The sequence below is a fragment of the Xyrauchen texanus genome, chromosome 21 (genome assembly GCF_025860055.1).
Source record: "Xyrauchen texanus isolate HMW12.3.18 chromosome 21, RBS_HiC_50CHRs, whole genome shotgun sequence".
NCBI classification, from domain to species: domain Eukaryota; kingdom Metazoa; phylum Chordata; class Actinopteri; order Cypriniformes; family Catostomidae; genus Xyrauchen; species Xyrauchen texanus.
In genome coordinates this window covers 32,332,627-32,352,440 of record NC_068296.1, presented here as the reverse complement: position 1 = coordinate 32,352,440, position 19,814 = coordinate 32,332,627, and the positions used below count along the sequence as shown (strand labels likewise).

At 38.6% G+C, this 19,814-nt stretch overlaps 1 protein-coding gene across 4 annotated transcripts in view; it reads right to left on the bottom strand.

The window, feature by feature from the left end:
* LOC127661436 (amyloid beta precursor like protein 2-like) overlaps window positions 1–19,814 on the bottom strand; it is a 91,983-nt gene that overhangs the window by 6,462 nt on the left and 65,707 nt on the right. For 2 of the 4 annotated variants that reach the window (XM_052152148.1, XM_052152150.1), the window contains exons 6-15: window positions 18,780–18,982; window positions 17,934–18,101; window positions 15,779–15,912; window positions 15,225–15,299; window positions 14,983–15,141; window positions 12,291–12,419; window positions 9,405–9,504; window positions 7,676–7,849; window positions 6,778–6,813; window positions 2,505–2,587 (exon numbers count right to left, since the gene is read on the bottom strand). In XM_052152148.1, the coding sequence (XP_052008108.1) occupies window positions 2,505–2,587; window positions 6,778–6,813; window positions 7,676–7,849; window positions 9,405–9,504; window positions 12,291–12,419; window positions 14,983–15,141; window positions 15,225–15,299; window positions 15,779–15,912; window positions 17,934–18,101; window positions 18,780–18,982 (1,261 nt within the window). The remainder of the gene's footprint in view (window positions 1–2,504; window positions 2,588–6,777; window positions 6,814–7,675; window positions 7,850–9,404; window positions 9,505–12,290; window positions 12,420–14,982; window positions 15,142–15,224; window positions 15,300–15,778; window positions 15,913–17,933; window positions 18,102–18,779; window positions 18,983–19,814) is intronic. The other 2 variants (XM_052152151.1, XM_052152149.1) reach the window with 1 other exon arrangement.

The window sequence follows — 19,814 nt, the reverse complement described above, 5'->3', positions numbered from 1 at the left end:
TTTCCATTTAAAATGGTCTAAAAATCCTTAAAACCTGATACATTGAGAAACAACATACACCAATCAGCCACAACATTAAAACCACCTGCCTAATATTGTGTAGGTCCCCATCGTGCCGCCAAAACAGCACCAACCCACATCTCAGAATATTATTCTGAGAATGTATCTTAAATGTACAGTAAGTGTATTTTGAATTTAAGTATTTTTTTTCACTTGGTTATAGTTCTGCGAGTGCAGTAAAGACAAAATATACTTATATTCAAGATCTATTCTCTAAAAGCAAGTCTTAATATCTTATATGCTGCTTCTCAGGTGAATGCATATTTTTTTTTAAAGGAGTTTCAGATATTTATATTGGGAAACAAGCCAAAACAAAAACAAATAAAAAATGTATTTTGTTGCTTGTCCCAATCTCTCCCCCTTAGGTCAGGTTTCTTCACACAACTCATAGAAGAGGTGCTGACTGCACAGAGAAATGCCAGTTTCGGAGTTTGTACTTATTTACATGATCTACTTAAATATTATTTGAACTTTAATAAAGGATGCATTAAAGATATGATGCCGGGGTGTTTGCTTTTTAGACACTATGACATGCAAGTTTTGCTTAAGCGGAGCGGCATCTCCAGCTCCACTTTATTTCACAACGAGAGTGCTTCTGTATGCATTTATTGTATAATTCCCTCATACTTTGCGATCTACATCACCTGAAGCTGTTTGGAGAGTGTCTGGACTGTGAGCTGTGTTTTCTCCTCAGTCAGGCACAAGCTGCAGTGTTGCTCTCACGTGCCATCTTTTGAGTTTAATGTGATCTCATGTTACGTTTCTTGAGATCAAACGACTATTCGGCACTGAAAATTATTGACAAACTTAAATTGTCAACGTTGTCGATAATATCGACTAATGATTTCAGCCCTAACCTGCAGCTATACCTTTCTCCAAGGACAAGAGGGTAAACGTAGCAAAATGAATGCGTTTTCAGACAAAAATATATTCGTGTGTATTTGGCCTTAGGTTTTAGATTTGGTTCTTTGTAAACTAACCTCTTGTTTTCAATCGGCTTATTATAAAGACTGAAACATACTCTACGCAAGTACGTGAACACATGCATGAGCGCTTGGCCGCCTCATAGCCAATGCGCAGTCCGTTTGAACATGCTTAAGGTGCATCTTGCATTACCGTGGTGGGAGAACACCTCAGTTCTCAAGGGGGCGATAGAGTTACTTTCAAACATCTGTGCCAACTGGATGTTTTATTATTTAGGTAAGTGGCTATAATTGATAAATATACTAACTTTAACATACTTGTTCAGCAATATTCTCATCAAACTGTTGCTCCGCCAAGACAGTAGTTGAGTTGAAAAAGAAAACGCCCAAGCAGCGGACAGTTCTCACAAATTATGCAATAGCGCGCCTTGTGGCAACATTGAGAATGTGACGTGTAGTTGCGTTATGAATTGAGGTCTGACACATTTTAGAATGCAACCACGTGTGAAATCAAGTATGCGTCACATGATGCGTCTCCGTTCATGTACTTAGAGTATGTTTCGGCCTTAAGAATTAACAACGTGACCATTTTTTTCCAATGTAAATCGCAAAACAAGATCAATAGATCTTATTCATAGTAGCGCAGTCTTTTTTCCAATGTAAATCGCAAAACAAGATCAATAGATCTTATTCATAGTAGCGCAGTCTTTTTTTGGGGGAATTAAATCGAGGGTGTGAGGGACAGACTTGCCGTATCTTCCAAATGAGATGCACTGTATAAAGCTATATCAAAAAGATCCTAGATCACATCTAATTATCCGCAAATCATGTTGTCTGAAGTTTTTGTCTACTAAAATTTCTTCTAAAGATATTTCTTCAATGTTTCATCAATGGAAATATCCAAAAAACACTTTAAACAACTGTACAACCCATCATAGAGATGGTAAGTCTATCCCTCACTGCCTCGTTGTCAATCCTGCCAAAAATCAAAGATGGCGTCTGCTGTAAAGAAGGTCTATTACAACTGAGAATGCAAAATAATTGCAAGAAATAATACAAATTGGAATTTAGTATTCAAACATTACAACAAGGTCATTGCTTTCAGTTACATTTTAAATGGTGAGCAAGTCAATGGGAGATTTTTAATATGAAATCTTAAACGTATATAGATTATTTAGCACATAACACTGAAATTTTAGTATCTACAAAGTACAAACTAAAGTTAATATTGAGTCTTGTACATTTTCATTGCAGCTGTATTTTTTGCAAGCAAATGAATAGCATAGCACAGTTAGGCTATAACTATGAGTCATAGTTATATAAATGATTAAAGATTAGCATCAGGGAGAAGGTACAATATTCTAGAATTTAATTGGAAATTTAGGAAAATCCTGCATTCTGATTTTCTTAATGTATTGTGTAACACTAATGTTAGTCTGCTTTTTTGTTTTTTGGTGCTTTTAAACATTACAGCTAACTGAATAAGTGTATACTGTGTAAGAGGCAGGCCGGTGGTCTCACCACGTTCTCGTTGATCTTGCCCTTGCTGTTGATAATCTTTTCCTCTGCTCCGATCAGACCGTCCAGACTGTTCATGCCAGAGCCTGCAGAAAAAACAGCCAATCAAATACAGAAACACAAGTGGGCAACTAGCGTTTGTGTGCCTGAATAAAACTGAAATGCCAACGTAATAAATTCAATTTTAGCACACTCCAAAAACTTGCCCCTGTCATTTTAGTTCTTCACAGCACATTTAGTCAGAGACTACACTGCATGCCAACAGAGTGAAGACACTCATTCATTAATCATTCAGTTATTAAAATGTAAGATGTAGAAGCTTAGACATAAAACACCACTCAACCCCAAGCCCTCCTGGACTAGACCAGACAAGTTCAGTGTAAACACTGAGCTCAGAGTAAGAGGTGTCATCATCTGTGGTCAAAAGGTCTTATCCTTGTAGAATTAGAGCCTTGAGACATCCTGTGAGCACTTGTGCCCAATAATAGTCCTGTAAATAGGCTATACTGCCCTTCAATCAATTCAAACTATTCAGCCAATGCCAAAAGAGCAATCACAACCCATTTTACTTCCATTATGTGAAGTATTTCGGAGGGAAACTGGACCTTCAATGAGAGTAAATATTGGCTGGGTCTTTTTTTGTGTTTATGCATTTGGCAAGATTTGACATAGACTGCATTGCCAAAAACAGTAGCCTAAAGCGATCCCAAATAAATATTTGGCCATTGGTTAACATCAACCAATAGAGTTTGCAGCTTAGGTGATGTCAGTCAATAATTTCAGAGGCGGGGCGAGTATTTACATGCGAAGAAAGATTAGGAAGAGGAGTGTGCATCGATGAATCATGCACAATAAGACCAAGAACATGTATTAAGAGTAAAACAGGGTCAATTTTAAATTTGATGTTGCATTTAAAGGCTATAAATAGACAATACTGCGTAAATTCCAAAAGTTCTAGGCTTTTTTGCTGCCACAACAGTGGTACATTTTTATTTAAATGCCAGAAATTTCCAAAGGCACCTGGCTAAAATGAGTCCAGGTTGCATTGGTGAAATAACATTGGTCAAGAGGAGAACAATGCCTTCCGCCCATACTCATTGTTTTACGGTCAAAGCAGCAGGTCACCACCGCTAAAAGATTAACTATGTTCAGCGGCAGTCACAAGGTCTGGAGAGCAGGGCTTACGGCTTAACCTTACACAACTTAACCGCTAACAAACAAGCACGCAACATAAATACGCATGGACACTGGATGCACAGACAAGTTATACAGTATGTACAAAAATTTCAAAACATGGATGTGAAAGGTCTCGAGTCACCAGACAAATTTACACATGAGATGACAACAAAAACAGCAAGAAGAACTCTGTTTTTACTTTTTTTGGAATATGTGAGTGGAGCTTGCCTGTGGAAGCTTGCCACCATGATGCTAGGGTATTCAGGATGGTTGCAGTTTATTGATATGTGGTTACTACACTGGTTTAAATGGTTTAAGTGCAATGCTATACATTGCTATGGTATTTTGGGTGGATTCTAGGGCATTGCTAGGTACTTGCTAAGGTGTTCTGGGAGGTTTTCACTTGTCCCAGTCAAAACAGAGACTCCCTATGATATTCCATTGCTAGATGTACATCAGGTCCCTCCTTCAATGTAAATCTATGGGAATTACCTACATTTTACCATCCACCAGGTTAAAACTAAGTACAATTGCTTAGAAAAGTAATAACACACGTCTTCTCAACAAAGAATCGTTCATGCACGCAGCAGAAAAGTGACTATTATACTGCAGAGTTTAATACTTCTAGGGACAGTTCACCCAAAAATTCTCTAATTATTTACTCCCTGTTTAATGTAATCCCAGATGTGTATGACTTTCTTCTGATGAGCACAATTGAACATTTTTAGAAGAATATTTCAGCTATGTACATTCATACAATGTACATAGCTGAAAAGTGAGTGAATGGAGGCCAAAACTTGGAAGATCCCAAAAAAAAAAAAAAAACCCCACAAAGGTAGCATAAATTCAGAAGTGATATGATAGGTGTGGGTGAGAAACTTATCAATATTTTTTGTAATTTTTACTATAAATCTCTACTCTCACTTTCACATTCTTCTTTTTTTGTTTTTGGCAATTCACATTCTTTGTGCATATCGCCACCTACTGGGCAGGAAGGAGAATTTATAGTAAAAAAACACGTACTTAAATATTGATCTCTTTCTCACCCACACCCATCATATCACTTCTGAAGATATAGAATTAATCCCTGGAGTCTTATGGATTACTTTTATGCTGCCTTCACGTGCTATTTGGAGCTTCAAAGTTCTGGCCACCATTCACTTGCATTGAAAGGACCAACAGAGCTGAGATATTCTCCATAATCTTCATTTGTGTTCAGCAGAAGAAAGTCATACAACATCTAGGATGCCATGAAGGTGAGTAATTGACTAAATTACTTTCATTTTTGGGTGACCTATTCAAGGCCAAAGAGTATTACGGTTTTCTTTATAAAACTTTTCTTTATACATTTTTCGGTCATCCAAATATTTACACATTTAAAGGCAAGAGCCCTCTGCTATGCACGAGACCACATGAAGAAAAACAAAGTATACCATAGCCTTCAAAGAATAGTTTTTGTTTTTCAAATACCTAATTCCGAAGTATGAGCAATAATAGGCCTAATAGTGATGCTTGCCATAGAAAACTACAAGCCACTAATAAGCTAAGAGCAGGTTCATACATTATGGGGTCAAAAGTGCAATCTGAGAGTAAAAACTGGCTGTGGGTCAGTGGAAACGGAGCAGCTCAATCAACAAGCTCCTATCGTTAGGAGCTCAAGATAACAGCAGATCGATGAAAGGCGAGGAGGCCTTGAACACTAAGGAGCTGTCGACTAAGAGTTGGGTCTGAATGCAGCTAGAGTAGCTGGTTATTTGTCTTCCTGACACGACCTGGTAGCGAGGCAGCCATAACTGCTTTAGAGCAACACAGCACATTTGCGCAGGACTCATTTTCCGATCCAAACAATTGATTAGCTTAACAAGCTGCCCAGACTTGTCATTAGACAAAGCTCTTCCGTACAGACAGTGAGGGATGGGATGTTTCTCCATCTGAATGGCGAATGAGCAAGGAAATAAAGAACAAGATGGCCAATAGCGCTAGAGGGATGGACAGAGTAAAAACTTGGGGGTGGAAATACATAAAAATAAAGGGATAGATGGAAGAATACAATAAGGAGCAAACACGGCTTTGATTGAGCGGCTGAAGTAGGGCTGGGCAATATAGCTAAAACAATTAAATCTCAATAATTTTAGTCTTTTGACGATATTTAGTATACATCTCAATTATGTACAACAGGGTTTGGGGGGTTCTAGGGGATCCACAGAAAATCTCAGGGACAAAAAGAGTCAAATGTGTACAAAAGAAGTTTACAGAGGACAGAAATTATTCCATTGACATTTGGATTCCATTCCGTTACAAAAAAAAGTTAACAATAAGAGATAACAACGGTTAAATCTGAATGGAATTGAAGATGTTCCTCTTTAGGTTTATACATCTAACATTAATAGGGTAGAAAAAAGATACACAACTTAATACATTCCAGAAAATATTTGATATATTTTAGCTTTAGAACAATGGCAATATAAAAGACAATTCCTTAATTTGTTTTCTAAATTTCCGAAAGGGGTCCCTGACAAGGAGACAATCCTATACGGGGGTCCCTGGCATCAAAAAGTTTAAAACCCCTCTTCAAATAGTATTTTCTATTTCGATTAGAGGATTGAAGCCATTGAAGGCAAGTATTGTTTAATGCAACGAGCAAAACATAGTACAAATTATGTTAAAAATGCACCAAAATAACAGTATATAGTAAAAGTAAATAGTAAAGCAATTTTTACCGTATTATATTTTTGCCAATATATGTAATATATATATCCTTTTTTTAATACATGGCAAAATGCCCCGTGGAGACTTCCGTGAACATTTCTGAGTGATGATGCAACCGAATCATTGAATGATGATATTAAAATCAGAGACTCTTTTAAAACATCTAAACGCTCTCATGTCCACGAGTGAATAAAACGATGAAGGATCATGAAATTAGTGTAAAGACACATTATTTATGAAACTTTATGGCCGTATAAAAAGCAGATATCAACTTACTTTGCCAGAAAATTCAGTGCAAATATTGGCCTATAATGGCAATTTTATATATCGCCCAGCCCTAGGCTGAAGTAGGAAAAAAGAAGAAACAGAGAAAAGTGCAGCAGAGACCCACCTTTCTTGAAGGCGCGAGGGGGTTCAGAGAGATCGCCTAGGCATTGCGTACAAGCAAAAGACAAAACAAGAAAAGATTGGAACAGAAAATAGAAAAACCCAGGTGAGTAAAAGAGAAATAGTCAGGGTTATCAAGCTGTGTCTGCAGACAGAGTAGAGTGATAAAGAAAAACATGTCAAAGAACAGGTTCAAAAGAACCAGAATGTTTTTCTTGACAGGTTTGTCACAATAAGAGCCCTCCTGGTCTCTAATGTGTTTGTTACATTGCTTTCTTTTGTATTTTGTGCCTTAATTTCACCCATTTTGTACTTCCCTTAAAGGCTTGGCAAGCTCAGGCAGGACAGACTGAGTGAACGGGCAGGACTGGGTTGAGAACAGCACTTGAGATTTTAAAGTACTTGGCGCTGCAGCCTCAGGCTTTATGATTTTTGCTAAACTTCAAATGGTATCCTGTTTAAGGCGATGCCGACAGGGATTCAAGCAGGCTTAGATAAGCAGAAGCTCATGGCTAAATAGCAACATTTGGACATTTGGAGGCCCAACGTGTTCTAAAAAAAACGAAAACATTCTTTTTAAATTAAAATGCTGCACTCCTGCATAAGACACAGAAAAAACAGTGAGACGGGGCGAGAGAGTCAGACATGTTCAGTGTGAATGGCCCCTTAAGCATTTCAATGCTCATAACTGTAGACTGCTGTAGGTGATGATGCCTAGTAATGCATGTGTGAATGCGTTTAGAGTTTGATGTTTTTGATTTTCGATTACTCAAAAAGGGCACTGAAACTCATCAAGTTCCACTGGTACAAATACTATCATGATATTGTGACAACCCTACAATGGTGAGAATATATGGGGCAATAGAGATTTGCCTGTCTAAGAATTAAGACGAGTAGCCTACCCTCAGGTTCAGGGTGTGAGCCCAGAGAGTTGACCTGAAAGGGGTGGAAGGGCTTTCCTTCAAAGGCAGGGACCTCCACACTCTCCTCAGAGGACACAGTGACATCAGGCTGAAACTCAGAGATGGAGGACAGGAACTGATCCATATCTGTTTTTTGATCCTGGAGAAGCTCATCTAAATTGGGAGCAACAGAGAGAAAAAGAGGGACATGGTTTAAAGTGGAAAAATCACAGGAAGGAAGAGATGGAGGATGGGTTCTCCACCTAAAACCATTCAATGAGGCACAAACGGTCATAAACAAGTTAAATGATCCATTACGGTGCTCCCTACTGCAGTACTTCCATGCATCCATTATGCCAAAATGGCCTTTTCTCTAAAAACCCCAAAACAATCTTAAGCTTTAGTCTAAAAAACGTAACTATCTGCAAACTAGTAGGAATCTGCAGGCATCTTGACCCAGTTCTGTCAAACCCCACACACTAGTCTTGTCTATACTACACAATATCACAGCACCTTTCATAAAATGAATGGAAAATATGAAAAGAACAGCTTGACTGTTTCCACCTGAAACAAAGAGCAAGGAAAAACAAATGCTTTAGAGAAGCCCAATTTACTTTGATTGCACTGAGATGTTTTCAAGCTGAAAGATAAAAAGAGAATTTCAATTATGCTTGAGTGAGAGGGAGCTAATCAGAGAAGCTAAGCCGTTTCATACAGGTGTAATTATCCTGGATCTGGTAAGAGATAAAGAGAGATTTTGCAGTTGTTCAGGGGACTATAGGAATACATACACTGAACTGAATATCTTTGGCAATTGTTATCCATGTTTAAGTAAGGGTGCTTTCACACTAAATCTTTCGGTGAAGACCAGAGTCTGTTTGACTTCAGTTTGTTTGATTGGTGAGTAAACTCTTTTCTGGACTCTGTCGCACACCAGTGAACAACACTTGAGTCTAACAGACAAGATCCTGTGATTTCCAGTATTAGTAAGATCAAAGAGACAAAAAACAGTAAACCATTGAAGCTGGTGTCTTCTCTTGTGTTGTTACCTAGCAACAGTGGTAAACAGCTGCTCTTAGATAGGGCAAATTACAGAATATAGGAATTGGCTCCCTTTCAAGACTTGAGTTGAAATTTGAATTTAACTGGCAACACCAACAACAATGGTGAGTAGAGGGATCTTTTATCACCCTGAAGGGGTTAATTTTGTGTGAAAGTCCCATGAGATCAGCAGTAACAAAAATACTCAAACCAGCCAATCTGGCACCAACAATCATCCCATGGTCCAAATCATTGAGATATAAAAAAATGTACCCATTCCCAACTGAAGATCCTGACCCGTATCTGCATGATTTTATGCACTGCAGCCACACGATTGGTAGTTTAGTGTAGGTGTGCTTTTTTATATATGCACAAGCCGTGACAGATGTTTTCATTAGTAAATGTTTAATCTGGATCTCTCATGTCAGATTATTGTTCTTACAATTAGAGTCAAACTTAATAAAGTAAACGTAATGTTCCTAATAAAATTCTCAGCCAACTGGCAAGTAACCGTGTTTTATTTACCCAGCCAAATTTACTTGCATTTGGCAATTGATGAGTGTTCATTTTGCACTATGATAACACACACTTGTGGCATGCATTAGAAACTCATGCCTTTCCACTATAATACAAACTCTGATCTCACTTCGGCCATGTGCGCCACCCTGACCAAGATCTCTGCACTCACCAATCTCATCCTGGATCTCCTCTGCAACGTAGGGCACCTTGTAGAGCAGAGACAGGCTCTGGTTCATCCGTTCCTCAATCACCCGCAGGTGGGTCATCACCTAGGAAACCAGACACCCACACACACTTTTAAAAAAAACAGAGTGACTTGCACAAGCAGACATTTATAAAATGGTTTTGAAAGATGGACCAAGACTGTGGTTGAGTTAAAGGGCATATAGTCTTGAACGGATTAACGATCTTACTGTGTAAAGTGCGAGGATGGAAAATGGCGTGACTTGCGGTGTGTAAAATGTTATGAGTGTGTGAGCCTGTTATTTGTGTGCAATGCCAAGCAAAACAGCAACAGATGGCAATGAAGGGCAAGCAAAACTGGAAGCAAAGACAGGGTAAACAATTTCTAAAATTTCCCTCCAAGTACACATCTGGACCTTGGAAACATCCTGCACACCGTATTTAGCCTTCACACTGTTAGTTTAGGGAGAATGGAAGTTTATGTTGGCCTGCAAATCATACCTGGACTCTTAGTGAATTGATTTGCCAAAATAGACAGGTCTGTCATTTCTCAAACACAAGGTTATATAAAGTCACTAAGGTGACTGCTATTTTTGCTGCAACACCAAGTGCTTTTATAACCCCTTCATGAAACTTCAGTTCTTAAAGGGACATTTCACCTCAAAATTAAATCTCTCATCATTTACTCACACTCATGCCATCCCAGATGTGTATGACTTTATTTGTTCTGCTGAACACAAACAAATCATTTTAAAAGAATATATCATCTCTATAGGTCCATACAATGGAAGTGAATGTAACCAGAACTTTGAAGTTCCAAAATGCACATAAAAGCTGCATAAATATATGTATTATTTAGTTGTGGGTGAATTTGTATAGTTAAATGTTAAACACATTAAAAACTAATGAGCAGTAAAAAAAATAAATAAAAAAAAAACAGAAGTTGGCCCCTAATTAAATCTGAAATGAACAGGAACTGCCATTATGCACTCAACAAAAACACAAGACATAAACTGCTGTAAATCTAGGTTTTGGTTCCCATAATTCTCAGATCTGCATAAACCTCTGGGTCAGAGCCAGCTCCTGTCTTTCACTACAAATGTCAGTGTTGACCGCGGTCAGTCTGGAATGCAAATTACAGAGCCACACCATTGGCTCAAACTCTTAAGTTACAGCCGACCAAATCCCAGCAGCACCAAGTGTGATTTTACACAAGAGCAGTGCAGTGATAATCTCCAATGGAGGGTTTGAACAAGAGAATCAAGTCATGAAAACCCTGCCACGAGTTATTCGGACAATCCTCTCAATTTCTCAAGACTTCTCCCATTGTACCATTGTTTGAAATAAAATTAAGTTTTTTTTTTTATCCATGAGGAATTGATTGAATTGTGAAAAGTGGGCATTCCACCAAAACGAAACCAGATCTGAACACAAATTTGAAAAAAGAAAGCCTAAAAAGCTACTTGGCTCTTGGTTAAAGGGATAGTTCACCCAAAAAAATTATTTATTTTATTTACATGCTGTTTTAAAATCATATGGCATTCTATTGTGGAAAACAAACAAAGATATTCTTAAGAATGTATGAGGTGTTTTTGTCCATACAGTGCCAATGGGGTCCAAACCTTTTAAGCTCTGAAAAGTTCATAAAAGCAGCATAACCAGTAATCCACAGAACTCAATAGGTTAAATCCATAAACTTCAGAAGCGATCATTTGGGTGGGAAAATGACAAAAAAAACAAAGGCCCAATTTTTACTATAAAGCTTGACATTCGGCCCGACCGGAACACGGTGCAGGCTTCAAGACTGCAATGCTTTGATGCCACGACGTTCCCAGGTCCTCAATCCCAGTTACATTGTACATCAATGAGACGTTGCATTTTCATTTTCTAGTGTTTACCATCAACCTTTTGGTGACCACGGTACATTTTAAAACAATCCCAAAAAAACTCAACCCACGACTCTATAATTTTAACTCATGACTGCTTTTCCAAAATAGCCCAACTGGGCGGAAAAACCGCAAACCTGCAACACTGTCTGGTTCATGTTGTGCTCTCCGCACATACGTCTACTGCAAGGAAGCGTGTGAATAAGCTTCTCTCATAAACACACCAAGGAGACTGTAAACGTGAAGATTTATAGTGAATAAAAATTAATTGTTTTCCATTTCTGCCTTTATGTCCTTTTTGGAGCTTGAAAGCTTTGGACCCCATTAACTTAAAATTTTATGGACAAAAACATCATGTAAATTTTTCGGAATATCTTCATTTGTGCTCAGCAAAAGAAAGTCAGTCATACGAGTCATATGAGTGTTAAAAAATGATGAGAGAATTAACAGTCTTTAGGTGACAACAGCAAGTTATTAAAATGTTATGAAAAAGATACAAGTTTTTATTGAATTAATGTGTACCAATGAATTGTGCACAATAAGACCGGGGATGTTTATAAGGGTAAAGTGTGTAATATATTTCTCTTACAGTCTCTTAAGTCTCTGAGGAGCATTCAAAACATTGCTTTGTTTATTTGTTTGAGCATCCCAACCAGCCCAAATCCACAACACTGGCTCAACCAATTAGGGGCAGGACTATCTGTTTAGTCGACCAATGGCAGAAGGTAGAAGTGTATAGGAAACATGTTTGAAAACGGAAATTATTTTCACGATTATGTTTGGTGATGCACAGAAATGACACTATTCAAGGACTTCTCAACAATCTATGTCTAGCACTTCCCTTTCTTTTTTAAATGATATCTACTGAACAGCTGGATAAAATAGTTGTAAATTGGCAATCAATGTGTGAACATCAGTGAATAAAAGGGAAGATTTGGATTTAGGATTAAGTAGCTAGAAATAGAGGTAGTCGGGGTGGCACTGACTTGGGACTTCATCTGGCTGGCCTTTTCAGGGTCCACAGCTAGGACGTGCTGATAGTGGCGGATGGTGTGCTGACGATCCTTATTCTCAGCACGCACATACCTCTTCAGAGCCTGCAGTATACGGTGGGGCTGGGGAGGGAGAGAGAGAGAGAGAGAGAGAGAGAGAGAGAGAGAGAGACAGAGGATAAATTGACCACAAAGGAGGGAAAATAAATGGCAGTGTAAGTCAGGCGGACATCTCCTTATGAGCAGGCTGATCCATGAATCAGCATGAGGATCAAAGAGGGGCAAGATCCGCAGGGCAGAAAAATAACAAGAGGATTAGCGGAGATGCTGAAAAACTGCTTGGGCTCCGGCTCTCTTCATGGAAGTCATTTGAGCGGATTAAACATTACATACTGTAGGTGCCCAATCCAAATGAATATCTTAAGTAACTAAAGCAGCCCACCCTGTTATGTGCCACTGAAGACAACTCTTGGCCATCAGAAACTGAGGTATGAGAAGTGTAATCTGGTCATTATGTGAGGAGAACAACCACTTACCTTTCAAATGTCTTTACTCAAGTCACAGATCGCACATGAACCATGATCATTCATTAAGGCGTTTATATACAGGGAGGGATATGAACAAGCTAGGGCTACACCTAGTATTATTTGTTCTGGGCGATTTGATTCTGAGTGGCCAACTGAAACAGAATGTGGCTTACAAATGGTTTTAAAGGGACAGTTCACCCAAAAATGAAAATTCTCTCATTATTTACTCGCACTCATGCCATCCCAGATGTGTGACTTTCTTCTGCTGAACACAAAGAATTCTAGAAGAGTATTTCAGCCCTGTAGGTTTTTTTCAATGCAAGTGAATGGTGGCTAGAACTTTGAAGCTCCAAAAATCATATAAAGGTAGCATAAAAGTAATCCAGTGGTTTTACTTTGGGTGTGAAACAGATCAATATTTATTTTTTATTATAAATCATTACTTTCACTTTTTCACATTCTGAAAGTGAAAGTAGAGATTTATAGTAAAAATGTACTTAAATACTGATCTGTTTCTCACTCAAAGTAATTGCTTCAGAAGACATATTTAACCACTGTAGTCATATTAATTACTTTTGTGCTTCCTTTATGTACTTTCTGAAGCTTGAAAGTTCTGGCCACCATTCACTTGCATTGTATGAACCTACACAGCGGAATTATTCTTCTAAAAATCTTTGTTTGCGTTTTACACAAGAAAGAAATTCATACCCATCTGGGATGACATGAGGGTAAATGTAAAAAGAGAGATTAATTATGAGAGATTTAAAATTTTTGGGTGAAATATTCCTTTTGTCAAATGCATGTCTTGAGACCTCTTGTGATTGGATTTTGATAAAGGAGGGACTCTTGTGACAGTATATATCACTCAATGTAAAGCGTGTTACTGCTTGTTGATAAACTGTAAAGAAATCCAAAAAGCACTAAAAAGGCAGCACACTGTTGCTTCCCAATATTCTTCACTTTTTATTCTAAAGGCAAACATGACATTTCAACTGAATGCTCATTTTCGTTCATAATGACAAAGAAAAAAACATATATTTTTTAAATAGCTTTGCAAATGTATTAAAAAGAAAAAACTGAAATATCACATTGACATAAGAATTCAGACCCTTTGCTATGACACTTGAAATTTGGCTCAGGTGCATCATATTTCACAGTGGTCTCCATAATTGGTAAATGGTCTGCACTTATATAGCAGACCACTTATATATATTTTGTTTTAACATTAGAGGTTACCAAAGCGCTTTACACTGTGTCCCATTCACACTCACACTCATACCAATGGTGGCAGAGCTGCCATGCAAGGCGCTAGCCTGCCATTGGAAGCAACTTGGGGTTCAGGGTCTTGCCCAAGGACAGTTGGGCATGTGGAGTCATGTGGGACGGGAATCGAACAGTCAACCCTGCGATTAGCTGCCAACCCGCTCCACCACCTGAGCCACAGCTGCCCCTAATTCTTAAATGGAAGAATTTTGGAACAACCAGGACTCTTCATGGAGCTGGCCACCCAGCAAAACTGGGCAATTGGGGGTGAAGGTCCTTCATAAGAGAGGTGACAAAGAACAGAGGTTGACTGGCTATTGGGCTGGCCGCAAAACGGGGCCACAATATGCCGAAAGGGCCCACAAAATGGTGCCACGATATGCAGAAGGAATTAAACTAAAATTCTTGTTTTAGTGCAAAGCACGATTGATTCCTTTTATGTTGTTCAGGAAATGTCAGGACGCATGAAGGGCCGTTCAGATGGGGCGTGTTCTTGCATTCAAAAAGCAGCTAGACGCAATGCAGCAGAATCAACAGACGCAGGTGTCTCAAGATGTTACATAAAAATTGATGTGATTTCAAAACACCAAGCTAATCATGGCAAAAAAATGATAATAAATGGTTTGAGACTCAAAGATGGAAAAAAAGTCAAAAACATCCAGCCAGTTTACATAAGACCAACATCTTAAAAAAAGCACGGATGAAATATGAGAATGTGTTTTGCGTGAATGCACCCTTCGTTTTTGCACAAAAATGCAATCTACATCTGAATGTGTTTAGGACAAAACATTTTGAACCTCGTTAACATCTGTATCTAGCACTGTCCACTTGTGATCTGAAACGGATGTTAAAAACAGGTGTTAATGGGGCCTATTAGGTCATTAGAGTTGTCTCACCCTTGGGGGGTCAGCCTGCAGGGCGGACAAGTAGTTCTCTAGGGCAAGACGGCGGCGATCGTTCAGCATGGCCTCCACCCGGGCGAGGTGTGTCTCTACCAGCTGCTGTTTCTCACTGGCTGCCTCCTGCTCCAGTGACTCCACCATAGCCTGGAAGTGCTGCAGAGACAATAACATAAATTAGTCACTTCCTGTATGAAGTATCCTCAGGCATGAAATCCAGGTGTGGGAGTGCGGTTTACCTGGATCAGTGTCTGTCTCTCGGCTTTGGGCAGGTTCCTGGCTTGGCTCTCAGCCTCATCCCACTCCTTCCTCACCTGGTGAAAGAAAAACAAGCAAGTGTAACAGTTGCTGCATGACCATCGAGTCCACAAGTCTGTAGGCCAGTAATTCTAAACTGGTGGGACATTTGGTAGTAGGTTTGTTTTGATAAGGTCACAGACAGCAGGCAAAAGTGACTTAACTATATATTAATGTGAGGATAGCACAATAAATATCAACATTTATACAGCTCTTGATGTCTAATGTAAAATCTGGGTCTTGAAGCAAAACCACTCATCACTGATGAAAAAAATATGGTTTTGGTTTGACATCATGAAGTTTGTTCAAGGAAACGCATAAGAGCCAATGACGTTTGAAGCTACAGACAACCAATCTGCACCATAGTCAGAATTTTTGCCTTTTTGGCGCATACTTTTGGGTGAACTATCACTTTAAATGTAGCCAATTGTACATTCCAATAAGCCACATAGAAAATGTAATGTATATGTAAAAATGTCAAGTGTATTTATCTCACCCTCTCCATGCGGTTGCGGTGTCTTATCTCAAGTTGTTCCTTGGCCTTCTGGAAGCGGCTGTGTTCTTTATCGTCAGCTGGAGTCTCGAAGTAAACGTCCACATCATCTGTGGGTTGAGGGGTGGGTGGCACAGCTGTGGATAGACAAAAAAAGTGAGTGTTTATTAAACAGGTGAAGTACACATACGCTCTTTCTTTAAAACCTAGTGAGCTGCCTACCAAGGTAACATATTTAGGTATCTGGGTAAAATCTCAACTCTATTCGATTTACCTGAAAACATACTATAAGGCAAGCCTCTCATGAATTTCACATGAAGAGCGCAATTTGTACGAACGTAAGTGACAATAACATATTGACAATAACGAGTTATAACAACTGTATAACACACTTCCTCTCTATGTAGAGCATTTCAAATAAGTCACTTTTGAGGCTTCATTTTGGTTAGGATGTAGACAGCCCACTAGGTATTGGAGCTGAGCGATTGAGATGAAAGGATTTATGCACATTCGAAGACAGACAGATGTAGACAGACAGGTCCAAGGGAGCAAAGAAGAGCATCAGACAAAAAAACGATGACTAAAATCAGACCAAAGCGAAGAATAAACTTCTCACAACGCACTATAACACTGAAAGAGACGCTTTGTAATTCCCCCTGATTGTGAAAGAATCAGACAGTCCTTCATCTCTCATTCCTTTCATCCTGCCCTCAGAATAGCGCTCTTCTGACACAACTGCTCTCCTTACCATTTATTTTAAGATTTACTGCACTGTTCTGCAAGCCTTGATCAAGACATGAGCTAAAATCAGGTTTCCTTAGGACACAGAAGACTGGAATGACTTGATTACCTATAAAGCTTTGTGTTCATGACAAGAATGAACAAACTGTTCATAGTGTCTATCCTGATAAGAGAATAAGAGAAAGCCAAAATCATGAAGGTTAAGATGACAACATGGAAAAACCCATCATATATATCCCATCATTTCATTGTTGCCACTGGAACGTAGGATAATGGCTTCCACTCCTAAATTGATCTTTAACATTGACGGATAAGCAAAAAAGACAATATGACAGCACAGACTGTGCACGAAGGGGATGGGATACTGTACAGGAAGGAATAAAAACAGTTAAAGCAATAATACACCTTTACAGTGGTGAAATCACTGTAATGCATAGCCTTCAGTGGTTTATTGTTTTAATAAAACCGCAGCAACAGAAATATTATAAAAGACACCAACATTTAAGTTACATTTATTAATTGTAAAAATCGGAGACCATTATTTCCCGAATATAGTTAATTAGCCTAACTGCAAGGCTGTTTACGGTTGCTAAACAATACAGCAACTTGTTAAAACTTCTTAGAATTCTGATTGAATGATCCACATTCAGAGTTAAACCATCCCTTTAATAAGAGTGAGTTTCGAACACAGAGAAAACAACATTGTAGCTTCAAAACGACTTCCGTTAAATGTTAATACTGAAACTTTTAGCACGAGTTTCGAACACGGAAAAAAAACATTGTAACTTCAAAATGTATTCCGTTAAATGTTAATAGTGAAACTTTTAGCACGAGTTTCGAACACCGAGAAGAAAACAACATTGAAACTTCAAAATGACTTCCATTAAATGTTAATAGTGAAACTTTTAGCACGAGTTTCGAACACGGAGAAAAAACATTGTAGCTTCAAAATGACTTCCGTTAAATGTTAATAGTGAAACTTTTAGCACGAGTTTCGAACACGGAGAAAAAACATTGCAACTTCAAAATGACTTCCGTTAAATGTTAATAGTGAAACTTTTAGCACGAGTTTCGAACACCGAGAAGAAAACAACATTGAAACTTCAAAATGACTTCCATTAAATGTTAATAGTGAAACTTTTAGCACGAGTTTCGAACACGGAGAAAAAACATTGTAACTTCAAAATGACTTCCGTTAAATGTTAATAGTGAAACTTTTAGTGTAAGTTTAGAACAACAATATGTGGCTTCAAATTAATTCTATTAAATTTTATTTGTGAAAGCTTTATCTATAAAACATTTATAACAGATAAAACACATTAATTTCACAGTCGGGAAGGTTAGTGTAGTGTTAGCATTGTGAGAGTTAGAAAGAGGGAGGAACAGAGCATGGCAAAAAAAAATATTTGTGACTTACTCAAACGTTTGCACACAGCCATACAGTACTCCTCTGAGTCGAAATTGTTGCGGTTGCCGCCACAGCCTCCGTAGATGAAGCGCACACACTTCCTCTGCTGCATGTCGAAATGCCAGCGAGGCTTAGAGGCGCGGCAGGGGCCGGTCTCCGCCTCCAGAGAACACACCGCTAACAAAGGAGGGGAGGTGCAGTTAGAGCCTCTAGCCACCTGGGGCAGTAATCACTAATGCTCTTGAAATATTACCAAGTCCTTCTCATAGTTTCTGGGGCTGTTATACAGTAGTACATCATAGGCTTCTATAGAGCACAACCTTTATTGCCCACTTTTTCAGCATTCTTGGGTCCGGAAGTATTTTTCCCATTCATTTTCAACAATAAGTAGTTTCTCATAAGTAGTTTAAGAGTAAAGGCTGCCAATCTCAATTACATCATTTGCAATGCTTCATGAGAGTGGAAAACAATTTATGTTTCCATGGAAATAGCGCCTTTTCCGATTGGTAGATCTTGCATCTGGATTATGGGTAGTGTAGCTCTTCACTGGAAAATGAGTGATTAAACATGATTTTGTGACATCAAAGTTGAAATGTAACTGACTTATGGCTTCTACAGAAGCAAATATCAACAGTTTCTACATGGAGAAAACAAATGGGATTTTTTACTTCCAAGACAATGCAGTTGTAATCAACAAGAATACAAAACAAAGATGATTCAGAAATAATATGGAAAAACAAGTAAATAAACAAACCTCAATGGTAAAAGGTGCCAGAGATGTGCATTAAATGAGCCTCTGCAATTGGACGTAATGTGACAGTAAGGAAATAAATAAGGAAAGTGAGTCATACTGACCTTCCACCTCCCGCAGTGTTTTCTCCTCATCCTGACTCTCAGGGACAGCCGACATCTCTTTCTTTTTCACATCCTTCTCCTCACTGTCTCGGTCCTCCTCTTCATCTTCATACACATAGTGATAGTCCTCCTCATCTCCATCTTCATCCTCCTCTTCTTCAGCTGTTTCCTCCGGAGTGGGCAGATCATTGGCAGCAGGCTCACTACAAAAAAATAAAAAAATAAAAAATATAAAGAGGGTGAATGTGATTGAAGGAACATTGGCCTTTTTGCCACTGGGAGGCAAAACAATTCCTTAACAATAAGAGGGAAAATTAGTGATCTCCCACTGCCCTCATTTATTATTTTGAGCATTATTATTACTATTATCTTCTTTTTACTTTAAAATTTTATAATGTCATCCATTATATCCTTTTTCAGTTAGTCTGTGTATTTGTCCTGGGTTATCTGAGCACCCTTCTCTATTATCACAACTAAGCTGCAAATGTTTTGGCAACATGATGTACAATTATTTGCCATGCCAATAAAGCACATTACAAAACACAGAATTGAGAGCAAAGGATATTATGGGGAGATAAAGGGGAAGAGGTATTGTGAAATCCATCACGAGCCGGATTCAAAGTTGTGTTACCTCCAAGGCTCAATCTATACAATATATTTGCTTAAGTATCTGAATGAAGAAGACAAAATTGGCAGGAAAAAAGGGGAAATGACAGAGTCTCCCTGAAATAACCTACAAGCGTACTATGGATGAGAGGACAGGGAAGCACAGAAAACAGGGAGGACAACAGGTTGGAGGGGTTATGATTTATGGAAGTGAATGGATCAGCTGTCAAGTGGTCAAAGGCATGGCAGTCAAACTTATCAAGATGGACAACCTAATTTATCTCACACAAACACACATACTGTACAGTGGAAGTGCTTGAGTGTGCACATACACACGATTCTCCACTATTACAACAAAAACTGATACGACCGCTCAGACACAGTAACACTCAGTCACATGTTCAATGGAATGGAGTGAGCGGAGTAGAG